Here is a 22,764-nt window from a genome sequence, read left to right as displayed (position 1 = left end):
AAACTGGCTTTGTGATAGTAAGGAAAGACTGCGTGTGAGTGGGAGGATGTAAGTAGCGGGGTACCTCAGGGATCAGTACTCGGACCATTACTATTCATTATTTACATCAACGATTTGGATAATGGGGTGAAGAGTAAGGTTTCCAAATTTGCAGATGACACAAAGCTTGGATGGAAGGTGGATAGCAGAGGGGGTGGTGATCAGATACAGGAAAGTATTGATACTTGCACAGATTGGGCAAAAGATCGACATACAATTTAACCTGAGCAAGTGTGAGGTGTTGAGGATGGGAAAGAACAATGAAAATAGAGATTACAGGATGTAAGGGGTAATGTTGGAGCGTGTCACACAGGAGAAGGATCTGGGGGTATTAATAGATACGGGAGGTAAGCAGGCAGCACAGTGCCAGGCAGCTATAGGTAAAGCAAATAGGGGTTTAGGTTGCATTCAATGGAGGATAAATCAGGAGGTCGTGTTAACACTGTATACTAATTTAGTGAGGCCTTATCTGGAATATTGTGTTAAGTTTTGGTCACCACATCTTCGGAACGGTATAGCTGCAAGAGCGAGGGTTCAGCAGAGAGCTACTAGATTGATTCTGGGCCAAATAAGACTCAGCCATGAGAAGCGGCTGAAGGAAGCAGGGCTTTATACACTACGAGACGACCCGTGAACCTGCTGGGTTCCCGTTGTGACAGCGGTTGATGAAAGAAATCATTTCAAGAAAAAAAAAGATAGCTCCAGTGAACTACACCGCTGAGGTTGTTTGTATTGATCAAATAATCCCGAAGAGTACTTGATTGAATCTGGAATTGATTTTTATCTATTTTTTTTCGTTGCCCGATTTGAACGAAACTTGATACTGCACACCGCAGGCGAATGGTGAGTAAGGTGGCCCTAAAATTGTTGTGCTATCGTGTACAGTTTTGGCTGTATTTCGGGAACATACATACATATATACATACAAGATGAGAGTTTCAGGAATATATAGATAAAGGAGATGGTTACGAGGAGATATGATTGAAATGTTTGAGATAATGAAGGATATAGAAGGAATGAATGCAGCGAATTATTCAGCAGAATAGACAGTGATAGGACCATAGCTTGGGAGTAAAGAAGAGATGGGAGTCTTTCAGTTAGAGAGTTGTTAATGCATGGAGTGCTCTCTCTAAAAGGTACTGGTAGCAGAAAGGGAATAAAGGTTAAAACTAGAATTGGACAGTTACCCAGAAGCATTGGAGATAGAGTGGTCCAGGAATATTGGGAGGACTTTGTGTAGTTTGCATGTGGATGTGTGATAATATACATGTGTAGTGATTGTGGAGAGGGTCTCATCAAAAGGTGAATGTATGGTTGCTGTTGTGCATACCTCACCATACAACCACCTTCATGCCCCTTCCCCTCCCCCTCCCTCCCCCCCAACTATAAAATAAAATCATAAGAACAAGAATTTTTATTTTAAACATTAATTTTATTTGCATATGTAACACTTATGCCAGGTGTTGGCTTAATGGTTAGGGTGGTGGGCTTTGGATCCCAGGATCCGAAGTTCAAATCCCCCCTTCGCTGTTGAATTAATACCAGGTGGGGTTGACTCTGTCTGTCATCCTTCTGAGATCAGCAAAATGAGTGACAGCATGCTGGTATCCTGTTTCAGAGTGGCGACCCGTCCAGGATTGTGTCCAATAGCCAAGGAGCCTGCTTAGGCAGCACCAGCGCTTTGCACAGAGTATAGTCCCAATGGATGGATGGATGGATGGATGTAACACTTCCCCCATCCATGCAGTCAAATGAAGTCCATAGCTTGTTGTATTTATTTAATTTGGTGTTGGTGTGGCATGGGCATGATGGGCTAAATGGCCTCCTCCTGCATCAACGTTCATTGTTGTTATTCCTTGTTGTTGTGACAGAGAAACTAAAACAGTGTACAACAGGAAAGCTGCACAAACAGAATCAGAATTGACTTTGAAGTCCACACAGAGGTGATTGCAGGCCTATTGATATCGTCATCTGAAGTTACAATCATCTGCATATTCCTTGGCTTGCGGTGTAATTATTGTCCTGTGCATCAAGTTCAAGCTTTTGCTCTAAAGTAAGTATTATAGTGGAGCAGCAGGGGCCAGAAAAGAGGCTTATTTAGTGAGATACCCACACCAGCAGTACCACATTTTCTAATGTGGTTATTATTGACCACCTACTATCCCTGTACATGAAAACCAATGATGCCAGTCTGGGAAACGGTGGCATTCTGAGAAATAGGTCAATTAAGGTCGTTGACCCCTGAATTTGGCAATATTTACTAAAACGGCTATAGTTTATATAATTTTCATGTTACAATACCTTGATATACATCAAACTGACCCTAAGACAATAGGCTATAACATGCAATAACAAAAAAAAAAACATGTGGTTGATAATTGTAAGTGCAGAACCAATTTTATAACAAATTTTGCCCCCAAAATCCAAATTTTCGCATTTTTCAAATACTTTTAGCATCACTCAGAACATGCATAATATAAAAGTATCAAATATTAAGCATTAAAAAGTTTCTCTAGGGTCTGCTGCAATTATCCAAATATAATATATTCTATTATCTTCAAGGTAAATCATATTTTCATCACATTTTGTCCATGATGTCTGAAAATACCTGAAAATGGTATTATTCAATACTCATGGCAAATGACCATTAATTTCATATGAAATGTCTTTGAAATAATTTATTGTTGTAAGGAATTATAATTATTGATGAGTATATCAATAACACACAGGGATAGATCCAGAATTTTTGGAAGGGGTGGGGGAGAGGGTTACAAATACCTATGTAGTAACACCCCCTCCCCTTTCCTCAACATCACTAAATACATATGCACTAAAAAGTGCCACCTCTAAACCCTGAAACAACCCTAAAATAATGCCCCTGACAAAGAATATTGGATTATATAAGATGATCCCATATGCCACAATAATTCTGAGATGACCCCCACATTCCTGAGATGGTCCCCACATGTGGCACTGCTATAAATAGCACTCTCATCAGCCATGAGTTTACAATGTATATGAAATTACATCAGTCACACTTGAACAGATGCGATAGACTACACATACTGCAGCATGTTTTATGTGACACCCTCTTCTCTGTTAAAACGTAAGTATGAAAATATTTGTTTCTATTTTTTTTTAATTATGAATAGTCTTGTGATGAAGATATATTACCATGTAGAAAATTTTCTGATGGAAAAACATGTGGTATACTGAATGTTTTGCCTACAGGCTGTTGAGCTGGGGTTAAATAGTATTGTCATGAGAATGTGTCTAAAATGGAAGTCATTATTGCATAAATTTTATGTAAGGTACATGGTGTTGTGAAAAATAACCCCCCTAAATGAATAAAGTCCTACGAATAGGGTTTATCTCTCGGTCTAAAATACTTATGAATTTACATTGAATTATTTTCAATTTAGTGGATTAAATAGACATTCTGCCAAACTATTGGTGACCAATATTTTTTACGCTTGCAGGCAGATCCACATTTTGTCTTAGTGTACTCAAGATTACTTCAACAGCACTGAACAGTCTTTTATTACAATATGGATGCAGAATTTGATAGGCTACTGCTCTCATTGCCTTTCAAGAACATCGCACAGGTTCCTTGCCTATATTCTGCACACCAGCAGCACCATTACAGCCAGCAATACCCTAGTCCAGCAAGTGCACATTGTCTTTGACAAATACACCAAGGATAGCATCAAAGCTCAAACCCGTGCAAGGAGAGGTGAAAGACAAGGTCGCATCTACCATGTGAAAGGAGATGCACTCATCCCTCAGAACTGGAAGCAATTTTTGACCCATGGAGAGAACAAGGCAAACTTGGCACGGTACTACACACAGTATATCACAGAAAAATGCACCAGAGCTATTGAAGGAAGGACAGACCATTTTTGTCAGTGGTGGTCAAGAAGATCAAGCATCTTCCATTGCATGTGAAGGAGTAAAAGAAATTAGTTACTTGTGCTCCAACCAAGAAGAAGCAAACACAAGAATCATCCTCCATGCTGTAGATGGAGCACAGACTATTGTGGTGTGCAGCCCTGATACTGATGTTCTTGTCCTCTTAGTTCACCATAGACAAGCAATCAAGACCAAAGAGATTTTCTTTTTGACTGGTCGTGATGGCAGGCACACACAGCTTACCCGTTATATACCTGTGCACACCATCATTCTATGATACACTTACCACTGAACAGCAGACAATTCTTATGTCAGTCTACTGCGTGACTGGTTGTGATACAGTAAGCTCTTTTTTCGGCCATGGAAAGCGCACTGCCTTTTGGATAATGATGCAGAAAGCCGACCAGTTCCAGCCTCTTGGTCTGCTAGGATCTGATGAGCAAAACATTTCAAAGGAGATAGAAATGGCAGCCACAAAGTTTGTTGGCGACATGTATGGCAAGACAAACTGCATGTCATTGAATGCCCTGAGGTGTCAGAAGACTGGACAGAGGAACATCCAGGGAAAGAAACTAACACCAACAGAAGACGCTTTCAGTCTGCATCTACTTCGCTCTGCTGATCAGCTGTTAATATGGAGACAAGCTGCTTACCCTTCTCCAACCTTACCTGATGCAACAGCATATGGCTTCGAACACAGCCCAAGTGGCACTGGTCTCCAGCCTCAAATGATGAGTTAATTGCCAGCTGCTCCAGAGTTGTTAAATGACCTTGTGTGTGACTGTCAACCCAATACCTGTGCAGTGGAGTGTTCTTGCTTGGAGAGTGGCCAACCATGCACAGCAGCATGCACCTGTGAAGCCTTGGTGGATGGAGGGGACAAATCATGTTCAAATCCCTTTTCTCTCTCTGCATTTTACAGTGATAATTCAGACTCAGATGCAGACAAGATATCAACATAATATGTAACAATAATGTTGACAGTTTCCTGGCATTTATCTTAGTAACTGATAATTTTGTTAGAAAGATTGCATTTGATGCCAAAAGTGGAGAGTTTGTACAAACAGCCATTATAGTCCTCAATATTTCTTTGAAATTTATTTTCAACAAAGTACATTGAAAAATTACCATTTAAAAAAATATTTATAGTATATAAGAATTTGTAACCACCCCCATTTCCACAGATCTTGGATCCATCCTTGTGTGTTTTTGATATACTCATCAACAAATATAATTCCTTGTGACAATATAACACTTGAAACAAATTTTTCTCAATAAATGTGAAATTAATCAAGTTAATGATCATATGCCATGAGTACTGAATAATACCATTTTCAGGTATTTTCAGACATCTTGGACAAAATGTGATGAAAATATGATTTACACTTAAGATAATACAATGTATTATATATGACTAATTGCAGCAGACTCTCGAGAAACTTTTTAATGCTTAATATTTGATACTTTTATATTATGCATGTGATGAGTGATGCTAAAAGTATATGAAAAATCTGAAAATTTGGATTTTTGGGGCAAAACTTGTAATAAAATTGGTTCTGTACTTACTATTTTCAGCCACATGTTCTTTTTTGTTATTGCATGTTATTAGCCTATTGTCTTTGGATCAGTTTGATGTATATCAAGGTATTGTAACATGAAAATTTATAAAAACTATAGCTGTTTTCGTAAATATTGCCAAATTCAGGGAACGACCTTAATTGACCTATTTCTCAAAATGCCACCATTTCCCAGACTGGCATCATTGGTTTTCATGTACAGGGATAGTAGGTGGTCAATAATAACCACATTAGAAAATGCGGTACTGCTGGTGTTGGTATCTCCCTCTTTTGGTGGCCCCTGCTGCTCCACTATAACCTCAGTATGGTTCACAACGTGGTTGTGCTGGAGTCATATGTTGGTCATAGACAAATGCAGCTTACACACAAATTGATGGAGCAATAATGTGACAAAATTATGGGCTAATGGCCAAGGCCAAGCTCAGTTTCAGAATGAAGGATTGCGACGACGAATGGCAAATTGTCCGAGTAAACAAAGTACATAATTATAAGGACAGAGTCGCAATTCTTACTTGTACGCACCTTCATGTTGAAATTATTCACAATTTGGGAACTTTTGTGAATAATCCCACTCTTCCATCAAGGTCGCAAATTGGCAAACAAACCATAAATTCTCGTCATCCTCCTTTTACCTCTTCATAATGTTTTCTACCCCCACTAACATCCCCAGCCCCCAAACCCACTGCTCATGCTTGCAGGTTACTCTGTTCCTTTCCCTGTCTTGTCTTTTTGCTTCTTCCTTCTCTTGCTTGTTGCGGTTGCCCATTGCCCCCAGCGTCCCACCATCAGTGTATTCTTGCCTTCTACCCTTCTACCCACTCTTCTAGAGCCTATATATTGAACTAAATTTAAAAAACAAAAAATGCTTTGGTTTAAAAGTCATATCATGGACACTCGATTCAAAACATAATAAGATGTTTCGTCCCGTACGTTTTCAAGTTGGTTAAGACTATGTTTTAAGTTTTGGTCCTGTACGCATACACTATTCTGAAGTAATATGATACACATACAGTAGTTTGTTTTATTTTATTCTTATCTATCCATGAAGGCTGAATATTCAGGCAGCCTCATGGGGCTGCCACGATAGTGATGGATGGTGCTGAACCACAAACATTGGTAAAATGGCAAAGTGGTCAACTAAACTCAAAAGATATAGAAAATGAGGCCATATTATGCTAGCAAAAATGCTTATTATGTGTCCTTTTGAAAAGATAGTGGATTGTTGAAAGTCTACTTGCGATTGCGGATACATAGGGCAGAAAATTTAATGTCTTCCAAATAACAGCAGAATCCATAATACAGCATCACATGCTGCCTCTGCAATGGAGGGTAGTTTTGTCAAGTCAGACTCTTTTGGGAGGTCTCGATGCAGGTCCAAAGAGCTCAAGCCAAAACATGTAAATACTTAACCTATCTTTACATACAAATACATCATTCACCTTTATTCCTGGTGTTGGCTTAATGGTTGGGGTGGTGGGGTTGGGATCCTAGCGTCCTGAGCTCAAATCTGCCTCGGCTGTTGAATTAATACCAGGTGGGGTTGACTCTGCCTGTCATCCTTCCGAGGTTGGCAAGATGAGTGCCAGCGTGCTGGTATCCTGTGTCAGAGTGGTGACCCATCCAGGATTGTGTCCGATAGCCAAGGAAACGACTTGGGCAGCACCAACACTCTGCACAGAGTATGGTCCCAATGTATGGATGGGTCCATCATAGTTGTGATGCTTTTTTAATTATTTTTATTATTTTTATTCCTCTCTTTAGCTTGTTGCTCTAACAAAGCATTTCACTTCAACTTGCAGGCCACAAACTTTCTCCTATTAATTAACTTCTGGTAAAACTCCCAAAATCCAGGCTCACTACTCACTTCCACTCATTTGTTGCTCTTTCTTTCAAATGCGGAACCAACTTTCTCAGTCTATTCAATGCCATTCTTCCCTCTAGAGCCTCAAGATGGCTGTTCACAACCTCCCCAAACCATACTCATGATCTTTTCTATGCTCATTAACCCTCTCCAAGCCTACCCCTTCCTTTTCTGGTTATTTTGTTCCACCCCCTTTTGGTTTTGTTCCACTTCAATTTCATCCCCGGTTTTCCCTTCCTCTTCTTGATGTTTTAAAACTTGTATACTCCTCGTGTCCTCCACATCTCCCCTTGATGTTATTCTTCCTCATGCCCATTCTTCCTCTGCTGTGTCCCTCTATCCTGCTGTTGGTGGGTTTCCCCCTTTCCACTTTGTCCTTTCTGTTCTGTTCACATTCTATTCTGTGTTATATCTCTGACACTAGTCTCGACTTTGCATCCGAGAGAAAAAAAAAACAACAACAACAACAACCAAGGCAGCCATTTATAATTGGGGCGATTCATAAATGTGTGTGCCATCCCTCAGATGGACGTTCAACTGGACATTGTCTGCCAGCATTAGTTGGTCGGCATTAAAGATCCCACACTGTCCTTCACGGAGAATACGCAAGATATCGTCGGCAATGATCCTGGCCAAGTTCCAAATTCCTGCACAGGACGAGGACATTGAGAGATATCAATGCATTTCTGCACAAATTAGGACATCAGTTGGGGTTAGAAAGACAATGGACAAATTTGTACATTTGAATCTGCGACCCCCGCATCATGAGCCGGATGGGAATTCCAAACAGCAAAATCCCAATTATGATTTCCATTGATGTAGCACACATTTATCCCCTCCATCCAATCCCGGCTCGTAACACCAGTGTTACTTGCTCTCTTATTGACCCCTCGTTTCCAGAAACATTTTTGTATACCTCATTCAACATTGAAAATTTATAAACTACAACTATGGTGAAAAGTACTGTAATGTGCAAAGGGGGGTGGAGGGCATAGACACATTGTGTTAAGAATAGTATGGATGGTGTGATTGAGTAGGTTAAATTTACACCTGTATTGGGGATCTGTCAGAGGTAAGTTGAATGCAATATGTGCACTAAGGAGGCAGTGACCGTCCTTTACAGAGCAGAACAGGATAGGGTTGTATCATGTAAAACCTCCTACAAAGGTGAGGCCAGGCAGAGGACTTGAGCACAAAGGCACCAAGAAAGTGCTTCACCATTTAAAAGGACTCATCATGGGCTATTTAGCCATAGGACAGCAGGCCAAGGCAGAGGAGTGAGTTGTAAGATGCTACTTTTGTGAGTGGCCGCCCCACAGGGTGCGATGGCCTGGAAGATGGTGCCGCCCAGACAGTGGGCGGCCAACAACAGGATCCGCCAACCATGAAGGCGGTTCTTGGAGAAGGAAAAGGCCATGTCCATGCATGTGCGCGGAAGATTACTTTTGATGAGAGGGAAGATATCACTGTCTTTGCTTGGCCACCACCGTCATCTCCTAGCCTCCTCATTGCCATCGCTCTCCGAGCCGCACTTAACCCTGCCGTCAGAATCACCAGCCTGCACGATGTCCATGACCACAGGTCGAGATACATCAGAGACCAGCTTGTGCCTGCATAAAATCCTCGCCTGATATCCCCGTTGTCTGTGTGGATCTGGTATTGGCGGTGCCATAGCGAGGAATAGTTACCTCCACCACCAAAGATGGATGGGGGTTATATTTTCACCCCTGTCTGTCCGTCTGTTTGTTTGTGAACAGGACATCTCAAAAAGTTGTCGACGGATTCAGATGAAATTTGGTGGAGAGCTTGGGTATGTTGGAAGGACAAAATGATTAGATGTTGGTGAAGATCTGGATCTAGATCCAGATCCAAGATTTTTTAAAAGTGATTTTTCACCATTGAGAGATAAGACCAAAAACGACATACAGCAGGATATCTCAAAAATTGTGGACAGATTCGGACGAAACTTGGTGTATGAATTGGTTAGGTGATAATAACAAGCCGATTAAATTTTAGTTCAGGTCCGAATCCAGATCGGGCTATCAGTGGGGTACAAAACATAAACTAATCAGGAGGTATGCGCTCTACCGAGTGCCGTTCTAGTTTTTCATTGTATATAAAATCGTGTTTCTTTTCCCTGTCATCTCTATCTGTCTGTCGACCACTTGGTTTGTTCTGTATTTGTTTTAGGCGTTCTGTCTATCCTTTTCCCTGAATACATTGTAAATAATAAAACTCTTAACTATTTATAACAAACGTCTTCCCGCTTCCTGCTTCCCACGCATGACCAACTGCTCAATTCAGTTTCTATATTGGGCAATCCTTGGGGGATGCTAAACTGGTGGATTATATATCGTAAATATTCATAATTTTAACTTTAAACATCATTTTGACATTCACGGAGGTCGTTATCAGACCACAGTGTCTAACGTGATCAAAATAAAGACCAATTACTGCTCCGTAGTCCCAAGTCCCAAGAAGGAAACCAGACATAAAAAAAACACACACACACACACACACACACACACACACACACACACACACACACACATCCTCTGCGGGGTTTAAGAGATTCATCGTTCTCCTGATCTTACAACTGGTAATACCAAAATGAATGCTGGTAAGTTGTAATCATGATGTTTTTTTTTTTGAAATGTTGATTGTACAAATATCTTGCACTCATGTGACACATACAGGTTCTTCAGCTTGCTCCCGTTGAATGCTCTGGCCATAATCTCCTGCAAGCCATTGCTTGTGATCTTCCTGCAAAAAAGGGTTTGATGAGACATCAATACGATGCAAAGTTTGTTCGCCCACAAGCAATCATTATATAATATATATGCTGATAAATTACAAGTAAATGGAAACGATTAGAGTTTTTGTGACCGATAGTCAGCCAGTGATGAGGAAATTGTAAGCTTACAGGTTTAATGCATGGTCACAGAGTCCGGTGAATGCATTTGGAGGAATAACCAGGAGTTTTGGATTGTCCATGAACTCTCTGCAAAATGGAGCACAAAATGAAGTGGCGCAGTAATTTAGGTGAAGCAAGCTCGTTCTGTGAACCCATTATGTGGCATCAACCTATCCATCGCACAGGAATATCACACCGTATGTGTCCACATGGATTAAAACACATATTCAGGACCATATAGTGATTACATACACACAAAAAAGAAAATACAACAGTGTTAAGGACTCTTCAGAAGAAAGGTTTCTGTGCTTGGATCAAAACGTTGGTCATTACATGAAATGCATTGAAGAGGATGGAGATTAAGTGGAATAACGTGATATGACTACTATTCGTCAGTGGTACTACGTCTACGGTTGATGTAAATATTAAAATAAAATAAAAATTAAGCAACTAGTTGATAAGAGTGAAAATAAGGACTTCAACAAACCATATTACCCACACAATTTAACAAATTCTATGTGAAAATATGCATTTTGAGTCGAATATTTTGTTCCAGAAAGTTAAAGTGATCTTTTTATTTTTTTGTTTTTTACCTCCACTACTGACTGAATGCAGACAGAGGTTATGCCTTCACACCCATGTTTGTCTGTCTGATTGTCTGCTTGTCTGTGAGCAGGATATCTCAAAAAGTTATGCATGGATTCAGATGAAACTTGGTGGACAGATTGGGTGTGCGACAAGAACGAATTGATTAGATTTTGGTGAAGATACTGATCCGGATAAGATAATTTTTCAGTCGTTCGTCCACATTGAGAGAAAGGACCAACAACGATATATAGCACGATATCTCAAAAAGATGTGGCTTGGCTTGACAGATTCGGATGAGGCTTGGTGGGGATTATGGGTGTGTGACGAGGACAACCTGATTAAATGTTGGTGAAGATCCGAATCCGGATATGACAATCTAATAATATTAGATGTGATCCTTCACCATTGAAGAATTGAGATTCGGACGAAAATTCGGACAATTCGGTGAATCGACCATGTTAGAGAGACTCTACTTGAAAAAGTAAAACTGTAACAAACAGTTGTTTCTTTTCTTAACACGAGTAAGCTCAAATGGGAAGACATGGTATGGTGATTCCATCGCATGGGTATTTTTGGTGAGGTGGTAGGGTCTCATGGATAAACAGGAGTCCATACAATGTAGAAAACAGGATACATTTTTCCAATCCCAAAAAATTGTTAAAATCATATCATAAGAGAATAGTTTGATTTAAAAAAAAAAAAGTTTATATAGGTACACTTACAGGGAAAACCGCAAGCTGGACGACCGTACAAGGTGCAGATCAGGAAATGTACTTATCCCCGTGTTAACGATATTCCTGAGAGCAAGAAAGTACAAGCAAAGGTCAATATGACAATAATTTAATCATACCAAACTTTGTTCAATAGCACGTCGGGTATTGACCGTCAACGGATTCTCATGATGGCCAATTTAGAGTGAAAAGTCAAGGTTTGATGACTAACTGTTTGAGCTACCAGATAGCAGGCTTTGTAGCAACCCATGCCTTTGCCTTGCAGCAAAAACCAATCAAAGTATTGAATCTTATGAGAGAGCTGACCAGCAGGATGTGGGGGTGCCACAGGAGCAGAACAACAGCAACAACAGGAAAGAGCAGAACAACAGAGCAGAACAGGATCCGTAGGAGGAATAAATTATAGAACAAAATAAGTCGTGTTAACACTATGAGAATTTAGTGCGTCCTCATCTAGAATACTGTGTTCATTTTTAGCACTACATCGGAGGAAATTCATAGCTGCGATAGTGATGATTCCGCTTAAAGTGGTGGGGTTCATTCCAGGGCTATCTCGACTATGCTTTGAGCAACGACTTAAAGGGACAGGACTTTTTACATGAGAAAGAAGGCTATTCCATGGGGACCTGATAGAAATGTTTAAGATAATGAAAGACAGTTTCTTTTTTGAAACAAAGATGGACAGCGACAAAATCAGAGCACATACATGGATGGAGAGTGAAAAAGAGGGAGGTCAAAACCGGAGAAAGGTACCTCCATCACCGAAGGTGGATGGAGTTTATGTTTTCACCCCTGTCTGTTTATCTGTTTGTCAGCAGGATATGTCAAAACGTTATAGACGGATTCAGACGAAACTTAGTGGAAATGTTGGACGTATGATTAGGCCAAATTGATTCGATTTTGGTGAAAATCGGGATCCGAATACCGTAATTTTTAAGTATTCTTCACCATTGAGAGATGGGGCCAAAAACGATATATCGCACAATATGTCAAAAAGTCATGGACGGATTCGGACGAAACTCGGTGGACAGGTTGAGTGTGTGACAAGGATGAATTGATTCGATTTTTGTGAAAATCCGGATCTGGATACTAAAAGTTTAAAAAAATTTTTAATGATTCTTCACCATTGAAAAATGTTGTTAAAAACGATACATAGCACGATGTTTCACAAAGATTATGACAAAACTTGGTGGATAAGTTGGGTGGTTGACAAGAACAAGCCAATTATATTTTGGTCACGGTCGGTATGCAGATCCAGCCTACCAGTGGGATACAAAACAAACTGTCCAGCCTGGTGGAGGTATGCGCTCTACCGAGTACCATTCTAGTTTACACAGGGTTGTTAACGTATGGAGTGGTCTTTCCGGGAAGGTGGTAGCAGCAAAAACAATTGATAGGTGTAAACTGGGTTTGGAATAAGCATTGAAAAGCGATGCACATGGATATTCGAAGGAATGATCACCACTTAAGATCACCAGGTATGATTGTGTTGTTATTATACAATTTATAATTCAACAAGTGTTTGTTTTTTACTTCTACGCACTCCTGAACCAATGGGCGGAATGAGTAAAAAAAAAAAGTCATCGGGGTTCAGGGATGGGGTGGAGGGAGTTGACCCCAACTCTCCAGTGTGAGCAGCAACACCAATTATGCAGTCTTCTTCGCTGGTGTCTGTAAATTGGAGATGTCAGATAGTTTTACCTGCATATTATGCCAAGTGAGAATGTATAGCTAGATTTTTTGGGTCATAAGGAAAAAACAAGGGGGGAGGGCAGGGATAGTGTAGTGTCCCCTTGGTTGTCGGGAATGTGTAGATAACATTGGCTGATGGGCCGGATGTCTCCTCCTATGTCTCGGTTTCCTTGTAAAATAAGTGGGTGAAGGCTGCACAGAAACAAAGTGGGGTGAAGTGGAAATGGCACGACAAGAATGAACATAGCCAACACAGTACAGAAACTGAGCCAACACAGTACTGAAAATTCTTGCTAATTGGCAAAATCTGGTTTAAGATTTTGAATGGGATAGAAACTGGTGATCGAGGTGAGTCTCCTTATTTAAATTTAGAAAAGTAAGATTGCAATGGAGCTAAATGAACTGATCGATTACACAATTGTTGTCATGGGACAGGTGGTCAAATAATTAAAGATTCTTCGTTGATACAGTGGATCATTCAGTTCAGCGATAAAGCGTGCAATGGATGACAATGGTTGAAAATATTGACCCGTTTTCACTGACTGACGAATGAAGTCATTATGCATAATTTTGCAGTACCCTCCCCTCCACCCCTTTCCCCAATGGTGGCTTGGGTTCGGATTGTAACGTGTCCGGGTTCTGATGAGCAATGGTCATGCCGAGCAATTTCGCCCCAAAATAATCAAGCAACCCAATTGGCTGAATTGGAACCAGGAACAGGAATTGTCACATGACAACCTAGTTCGTTCCTTACCAATGGATATATATATATATATATATATATATATATATATATATATCTATATATATATATATATATATATATATATATATATATATATATATCTCTCTCTCTCTCTCTCTCTCTCTCTCTCTCTCTCTCTCTCTCTCTCTCTCTCTCTCTCTCTCTCTCTCTCTCTCTCTCTCTCTCTCTCTCTCTCCCTCTCTCTCTCCCTCTCTCTCTCCCTCTCTCTCTCTCCACCTCTCTCTCCACCTCTCTCTCCACCTCTCTCTCCACCTCTCTCTCCACCTCTCTCTCCACCTCTCTCTCCACCTCTCTCACACACACACACACACACACACACACACACACACACACACACACACACACACACACACACACACACACACACACACACACACACACACATATACTCGTGTGCAGCCTTTGTGGTTGCTGGTTACATCATCGGTTCGGAACACAGATATGCCGCTGATGCAGTGCCCCTATTACCAGAACACTGGTGCTCATTTCGCTTACCTCAGAAGGATGACAGGCTGAGTGAACCCCACCTGGTGTTAATTCAGCAGACAATAGGATAAGTTAATTCAGCAGAACATCAGATATGTTCTCGTAGATCAGGCATTACGTGGCGGAGGTATGCGTTCCACCAAGTACCTTTATAGTTATGAAAGTGATTACGGAATTTCAAATGACTGATTAAAATTACCCACCTGCATATATTTTTACTGCAAAAATAATTAAAAAGAAGAAAAACAAAAATCACTGACGTCTCACCTCTCACCCCTTATTGATGTCAAATCAACCAGAATGGTCAAACAATCAACCCAAATTCAGATATGTGTGGAAAAAGTTTTGGATGGCGTAAATCCACCTTTCCTGAGTTTCAACTTTCAAACCTCTCTCCCTCCTCCAAATCCTGGTGGCATCTAATCAAATATGTTTCTGGTGTATGTTCCCCCTCCATCCCCTCCCTTACCTCAAATGGCCGCACTGCTGATACCGCACGTGAAAAGGCTGAATGCCTAAACTCGGTGTTTGCATCGAAATCTTGTGTCCAAAACCCATCGCTTTCTCTACCCACTTTACCCAGTCGCACCCAACTGTCCCTGGACTCTGTGTCCTGTTCCCCTGACAAGGTTGAAAGCTTCTTGTCAAACCTCGACTCAGAGACTCAGATTCTGCAACGAGTCCAGACAGCATCAGCTCACATGTCCTAAAAACCTTCTCCTCTGCTCTTGCTCACCCTCTCTCTGTTCTATTCACCCTCTCATTTGCTAAAGATCATCTGCCATCTGCTTGAAAATCAGCTAACATTACCGCCCTGCATAAAAAGGTGCAAAAACAGATCCCTGCAACCACAGACCAATCAGCCTTCTCCCAATCATCAGCAAGGTTATGGAATCCATGATTGCTTCAGACATTAAAATCCTTCCTCTTCTCCAATGGCTTGATATCCGATCATCAATTTTGGATTCAGACCAGGTCACTCTACCCTGGATATGCTGCTTCTACTCTCCCAACAATGGATGGAGGTCCTCAATGCCCGACATGAAATCAGAGCCATATCCCTAGACATATCACGTGCTTTTTACACAGTCTGACACCCTGCCCTACTCACCAAACTCTCTTCCTATGGTATCCAAGGCCATCTCCACTCATGGCTCGCAGGCTTCCTCTCCTGTCACAGTTAACGTGAGTCCCTAAATGGAGTTCTTTCATCCCCTCTTCCTGTCCAGGCTGGAGTTCCTCAATGCAGAGTTCTGGGCCCTTTTCTTTTTCTGGTTTTCATCAACGATCTCTCCGACTCTGGAAAATTCTCCTTATCTCTTTGCTAATAACCCCCCCCCCCATGCCGTACCATCTGCCATCCCTCAGACCAGCAAGCAGCAGCTTCTTCGCTCACTGTAGATCTGGATAAAATCACAAACTGGTCCAACACGTGGAACATGTCTTTCAATCCGGACAAATGTCAAACTCTCACTATGTCTCTCTGAAGGGATCGTTTGGACCCCCCCCCCCTCCCCATCCACTTTCTCAACAATTTTCTGGAAGAAGTCCTTTCATTCAAGCTTCTGGGTCTCACTATCTGCCATGACCTTTCCTGGGAAAGCCGGATTTCCAACCTCGCCTCCAAAGCCAGTCGCCGACTGGGAGTCCTCCATCGTGCAAAGTCCTTTCTTGGCACACCTGAGCTCCTGACATCCTGACCACACACCAAGCTTTCGTCCACAGCCTGATGGAGTACTGCTCTGCCCTCTGGGCTGGGGTTCCTGCCTCTCACCTTTCTCAGCTTCACGCTGTGGAAACCAAGGCATTTAGGATAATTGGCATCTCCCGCGATGAGGATGAGTCTTTGGGCCTCTCACTCAATCACCGCAGGCTGGTCAATGGTCTTTCTGTCTTCTACCATCTCCTCTCCGGTCTCACCCCCACCCCCTGCTGGGTCTGCGATATGTCCCCACCATATTTCTGTGGGGCGCTCGTCCGCCAACAACCCCCTTCTGGTAAAACTACCAAAATCATGAAACGCTGCTCACCTTCACTCTTTCATTCCTCTTTTTTCCCGCCTTTGGAATAAACTCCCACACTCTATTCAATCCCATTCTTCTTTCCAGGCCTTCAAAACTGCTGTTCACCACCACCTCTTATCGTCCCCCATCCAAATCCTCGATCTTTTCTTCCCCCGTTAATCCACCCCAAACCCACCTCCTTCAAATTCCGTGCTTTCCTTCCTGAAAGTCCCAGTAATGTCCATCTTGTATTCCCCATGTTCCCCGCCCCATCCCTCTCCCTTCCTCAGATCTAATGTCTCTGTTCCCCACCGTTTTGTCCTTCCAACTCCCGCTCCTCTTCTCTCATTCCCCCTTGCTGTGCATTGTGTGTTGGCTCTCATACGAGCTTCGAGAAGGTTTGCAAAAATAAAAATGGCGAATGGCACAAACACTGCTATTGCGTGTGCTCCCTTTCAGTGACGAACGCACTATCACTTCTGTGAATGTGAGGTCACTTCCTCTGTGACAGAGAAATAAATACAATAGGGTATGTATATGTGTATATATATGTGTATATATATATATATATATATATATATATATATATATATATATATATATATATATATATATATATATATATATATATATATATATATATATATCTTCTTCTTTCAGCTGCTCCCGTTAAAGGTCGCCACAGCGGATCATCCGCATGATCCACATAGTGATTTGGCACATGTTTTACGCCGAATGACCTTCCTGACGCAACCCTGGTCGCCTCTTACGACACACAGGGATCTGGTACACCTATTTTAACCGGGGTATATACATATACATTTACATATACATATACATACACACTCTCTCTATCGAGTGCAGCCTGATGGCTGCTGGTTGCATCATTGGTTGGGACGCGGCAATGCCGCTGATGCAGTGTCCCCCTTACCAGTACACTGGTACTCATTTTGCCGACCTAGGAAGGATGATAGGCTGAGTCAACCTCCTGGTTTGTTAATTCAGCGGCCAGCGGGGCTTGAACTCAGGACCGAAGGATCCCAAGCCGCTACCCTAACCACTGAGCCAAACACCAGGCTAACATACACATTAGTGGGGTGTGCTTACACATTGTAAACAATAACGAGCCATGCTTCCCCATTGTCTCGGGTTGCTCACCTGCATTTGATTTTTCATTTATTTATTTTCATTTACGAATGCTTTCCGATGGTTTTGTGATCTTTGCTGGTGTATGGGCTTTGATGTCCATCGGCACACAAAATTACCGTTTTTCACCATTGTCTCGGGTAACTCACCTACATTTTTTTTATTATAATTTTTTTCATTTATTTATATTTTCATTTACGGATGCTTTCTGCTGATTCTGTGAATTTTTCTGATGTGCCGGCTTCGATGTCCATTGGCACGCAAAATTTCAGCTTCCTACATCACCTGGAAGGCACTGACCTTTAACATTAGTCGGTGAGTCAGTGAGTCAGTGAGTCAGTCAGTGGTTAGAAAAAGCTTTATAATATGCAGTGTATATGCATAGAAGAGGGTATGTTGGTTTGAGATGAGAAAATTGAAAGAAAATAGGTTGCAATGAAAATGAAAACTAGGGTAGGGAATTGCGAGAGAAGTTGGGAGAGAAAGAAAATTATGGTGGGAAAAGATAGAAATACGGTTTGGTGTGTGGGGTGGGGAAGGTGGGGTGGACTACGCAAGGTCAGTGAAGATATTTTTTATTAACTGGATGCAGTTATGCTATCTTCGTTGATACTCACAGGTGCTCGAGTTTGGGTAGGTTTTGAAAAGCCCCGGAGTCAATGATTACCAGCCATATTTGATTCCTGATGTCTCTGCAGGAAAGTAAAATGCCTGGTTACTGACATCCACCCCATAAATCCCTTGCTCACATCATTTTTCCTCTATACTCCACAATGTAAATGAAATTTACAATATTTTTCCACAAATATGCTTGCACGCGTAGGGGTAGGAACACCGCATTTCTTTCATGATTTCTGTAATAAGTATCACACGGTCTTTCATGTAAAGCCCTCACGGATATTTTGTGTGCAAGACAACAAAATAAGAGATAAACTAAAGACATTTCGAGAACACCTTACCCCTGCAGTCTTGAGAAAGAGGACATGGGAAGGGCCTTTTAAACTCTTACTTTGCATTTCCGAGCACAATCTATGTTTCCTACCAACTGCAGTTTTGTTGCTGTTCTCCAGCGCTGAGAGTGCAAGTGGCAAATTTGATTGGTCAAGAGGACGTAAAATGATGTAATATTTTGTCCAAGCACTGATAAATGAAAGGTTTTTGAAAGTGCCAACAAGGCGATTTGTGTTCTGCAGTGTGTTTAGCGTGAAAGAAGCGACGTCCGAAATGTTCGGATTCCGAATCGGGTCTTTATTAAACCACAACCGTGGAAACCTCGCAAAAACCCCTACCGGGAAACCCCGTACCGGAAAATTCCCCGATAAACCAAAGCTAAAGCGTATTTACATGTTACAAAACCAAAGGCAAAATGATGCAATGCATGATTAAGTATGCAATTCAACTGAAAGAGAAAAAACACTTTTTCGGAAGTTTACCGCCGTTGCTGCGCCGTGTTTTACTCCACCTGATTTAACATGTTACATTAGTTATTCGTGCCTGTTGTTTGTATCCTTTATGACATCCCTAAAAACAGTACGTTTCCTTTTTGGAACGATTTTCAATTTTGTTCGACTGTTCAGACAGGCAGACAGACTACAAGGACAACAATAATCTCATCACCCACAAGAACTGTCTCCCACACCTCATTTCTACCAATTTCCATTGCTGCACCTCTACCACTGCCTGCACCAGATGCACCTCTACCACTGCCAGCACCAGATGCACCTCCGCCACTGCCCTCACCCACTGCACCCCACCACTGCCCACACCCGCTGCACCTCCGCCACTGCCTGCACCCACTGCACCTATTTTTTTTTCAATTTTCTAAACAATTTTCCTACTGATCTGTGCGCATGCGCAATCGGGACGAGATTCAGAGCCAAAGTACTGCTAAACTGCAGGTTTTTGCGTTCCGATTCGTGTTCTACAGTGTTCAAAATGTAAAAGTCAATTGAAATGAAGTAGTTTCTCAATCACGGGCTGACATCTGTGGAGAGACAGATGGACAAAGTGAACTAATTGCTTAACCCAGCTTTACGCTTCACATGCGGGTTAAAACAAGTTAGAAGGGTATAGAGGGCTACATGTCCCAAGGGGTCCCTGTCTCCCCTCTCACCCCCTCCTCCCACTCTTCCCTCCCCACTTCCCCACTTTCTCCTTTCCTATTATCTCTGTATCAGCCGATGTGCCATGGTGCCTTGAGGACCATGCCGTGTTTCCCTTGGGCTGCGGACCAGTACAGTGTGGTTTGCCAGGAGGTGGGCACTTGCTCAAGCTTTTAAGAGCTGGTGCAAGCAGTGCCAAGAGAGTGGTGGGCATCCAGCGAGGTGTGTGGTGTGGCTGGTTGAGAGAGAGAGAGAGAAAGAGAAAGAGAGAGAGAGAGAGAGAGAGATGCTGCGAATGGAGTGGAGGAGAGTCTGTGTGCTGCACTGAGTTGAACTACCAGGCTCAGCCCCCATTATGCGGGGTCCAACCCCCGATGCTCTCACTGCCCGTGGGGGCTTGCGTTGCCGAGACGTACTCCTTACAAGCGATACGAGGCAGCTGCCATCATTCACGCCATGGAACAGATGTGCATGTCAATTCATTCTTTTATTCTGACCTGCACAAGTTGTTTTCTGACCTTTCCCCTGTACATTATCAAACATGTGGACATGTGACCATATAATAAGTAAATGGAAAAGGGGCTGTTCCTGCTGTCTTGCATTCGGCTTTCGTTTTTCTTTCACCCTCCTTTGTTGTTCTCTTTTGGTTTTTTTTTTTTGAAAAGGGGCTGTGAGGATGGAGGTAAAGCCTATTCCAGAGACTGACCTCAACAAATTTTGGAAGACTAAGAGGGAGGCTTATCAGAGAGTTCAGCTTTTTTTATTTTGATCTTACTCTTCATGGGTTGTCATGTATTATTTAGAATTCAGCATCCAAAAAGGCTGTGATGAATATCCCATTAACGCTTGAGCCCAGTCTAAGCTCCACGTGTACACAAAACTCCTCGCCCATGCAGGTGTCGCCTCCAACCCAACATTGTGCACGGTGTATGCATCGCGTTCACATTCACAACTGAACTACAAGTCTGTTGTTGTTGTTCGATGTTCCCAAATGCGATGTTCCCATTTCGGCATCGTGCATGTGACCCTAATCCCTGAGGTTGCAAGCCCCCCTCCATTGTTACCTAAGTATGCACCACCACCTTCACCGCCTTCACCACATTCACCTGTTGACACTATCCACATTGATCCTGGCAATGGATATTAGAGTGAAGATTGCCTCACTCCATCACGAGTTATCACCTGTTTTTGACCCTCAAATCATCGGTTGTAATGGTGCTGTCGGGAACATTCATACCATTGGTGATATGGGCCCATCTCAACCCCCACAGTGCAAGGGTTGTCTCCCCCAATACAACCGATCATGCCTTGTCAACCTGCAGGCCAAGTTTAATGAGTTGGAAGCCGTCGGTGTGTCGGTTAAACGTGAAACTGAAGATGTTAAACCACACACACATTTATCAGTGTTGATAGATAGATAGATAGTACTGATGATGCTCATCACTTAACCCCCGAAAGTGAAACTCAAGAACGAGAGTGGTGAGGTTTTCACGGTAATAAAGATCGTATTAAAATGTTTGTTAAAGACAAATTCAGGTTGTGGTTTACAAAATGCCCTCAAAGTGGCACGCGCAGGTGCAGCATTTTGAAGTATGTCATCCTCTGGATGGGATGCCTTGTTTACTAAAGTTTGCTTGTGTTTGTGTGCGATCCCAAGGCACCGTTCAAAAGGAGTATGCCGACACCTTGGCCAAATTCAAATGTATTGCCCCAATGCATCGACAGCATACGACCTCCCCTATGCTGCAATCAATAGATCAAATTCATAATGCAATCATATCAAAGATGTATTCCACAGATAGATATAATTATACATGTTCACATGCTTCTTTTGGGGTTAGCGGGGATGGGGGGGGAAGCTTGACCCACATCTTTCACTGGCTGGCCAGGTGGACATTTGAATAAGGTTAGACAGGACTGAGGTGAGGAATTTGGCCAAGGTGCCGCGATAGCTCGCCAACTCTTCACAAAGGACACCATGGGATTTTTAACGTCTACCAACTAATGCCGAGAGAATGGGACGTCCATCCGAGGGATGGCACACACACACTGATGACTCGCAGGATGACAGTTTAAAGCTGGGTTGGGATTTATAAGGTGTCCCAAAAAAATATACAACTTTTAAAATGCTTTGTTTGATCCTAAAAAAGCAGTAATTTTGTCACTAATGCTTCATTTCTTGTTGCAGAGACCCTGAAGTTTATTTTGATACCAAGCAAGCGCCAGAAAAATGCCAAGACAGACCGTATAACAGACAAAAATTGTTGAACTTTGGCACCAGACGAAAAGTGTCATACAGGTGCAACGTCTTTACTCGAGACATTTCGGTATCCACTTGCGCCATGCACCAAACTTTCGGACAATAAAGTGCACCATCGCAAAGTTTACCATTGTGGGAACCATCTGTGACCTTCACAAGGGTCACAGTGGTCGGAAGAGGACAGGTCGTAGTGAAGAAAATGTGGAAATGGTGAGACAGGCGGTCGTTCAGAGTCCAAAAAAATCGATTCGACGACTTTCTGCCGAGACAAACATTCATAAGAGCACCGTTCAGAGGATCCTTCGCCAAGACATTCATGTCTTTCCATACAAAATTCAAACGGAAACGGTGCTTACTGATCAACAGAAACGCAGACGACTTGACTTTGAAAATTGGTTCTCAGGAAAGTTGGAGGAAGATGCAGACTTCCTCAAAAAACTTCACATGACGGACGAATGCCATGCTCACTTGTCCAGCGAGGGAAACAAGCAAAACTTTCGGTACTGGGGAACTGAAAATCCTGGTAATGCATCAACTGAACTGGTGCCTCGATCTGTTCTCAAAGTCACCATGTGGGTGGCGGTTGGTTGGTATGGGATAATTGGTCCATACTTCTTTGAAGATGACCTGGGACGCACTTGCACGGTAAACCAGAGGAACTATCGCGAAATGATTCAGGAATTCTATCTG

General features: G+C 42.2%; 1 protein-coding gene across 4 annotated transcripts in view; it reads right to left on the bottom strand.

The window, feature by feature from the left end:
* Positions 1-22,764, bottom strand: part of LOC147031430 (lutropin-choriogonadotropic hormone receptor-like) — a 141,278-nt gene that overhangs the window by 42,943 nt on the left and 75,571 nt on the right. For all 4 annotated transcript variants that reach the window (XM_085862987.1, XM_085862976.1, XM_085862970.1 and 1 more), the window contains 4 exons: positions 18,330-18,404; positions 11,611-11,685; positions 10,310-10,387; positions 10,081-10,149 (listed from right to left, as the gene is read on the bottom strand). In XM_085862987.1, coding sequence (XP_085719113.1) covers positions 10,081-10,149; positions 10,310-10,387; positions 11,611-11,685; positions 18,330-18,404 — 297 coding nt within the window. The remainder of the gene's footprint in view (positions 1-10,080; positions 10,150-10,309; positions 10,388-11,610; positions 11,686-18,329; positions 18,405-22,764) is intronic.

This window comes from Eptatretus burgeri, chromosome 2, assembly GCF_056783735.1.
Source record: "Eptatretus burgeri isolate ZD-2024b chromosome 2, Ebu_testis_v1, whole genome shotgun sequence".
NCBI lineage: Eukaryota > Metazoa > Chordata > Myxini > Myxiniformes > Myxinidae > Eptatretus > Eptatretus burgeri.
This window is presented reverse-complemented; position numbering and strand designations above follow the sequence as displayed.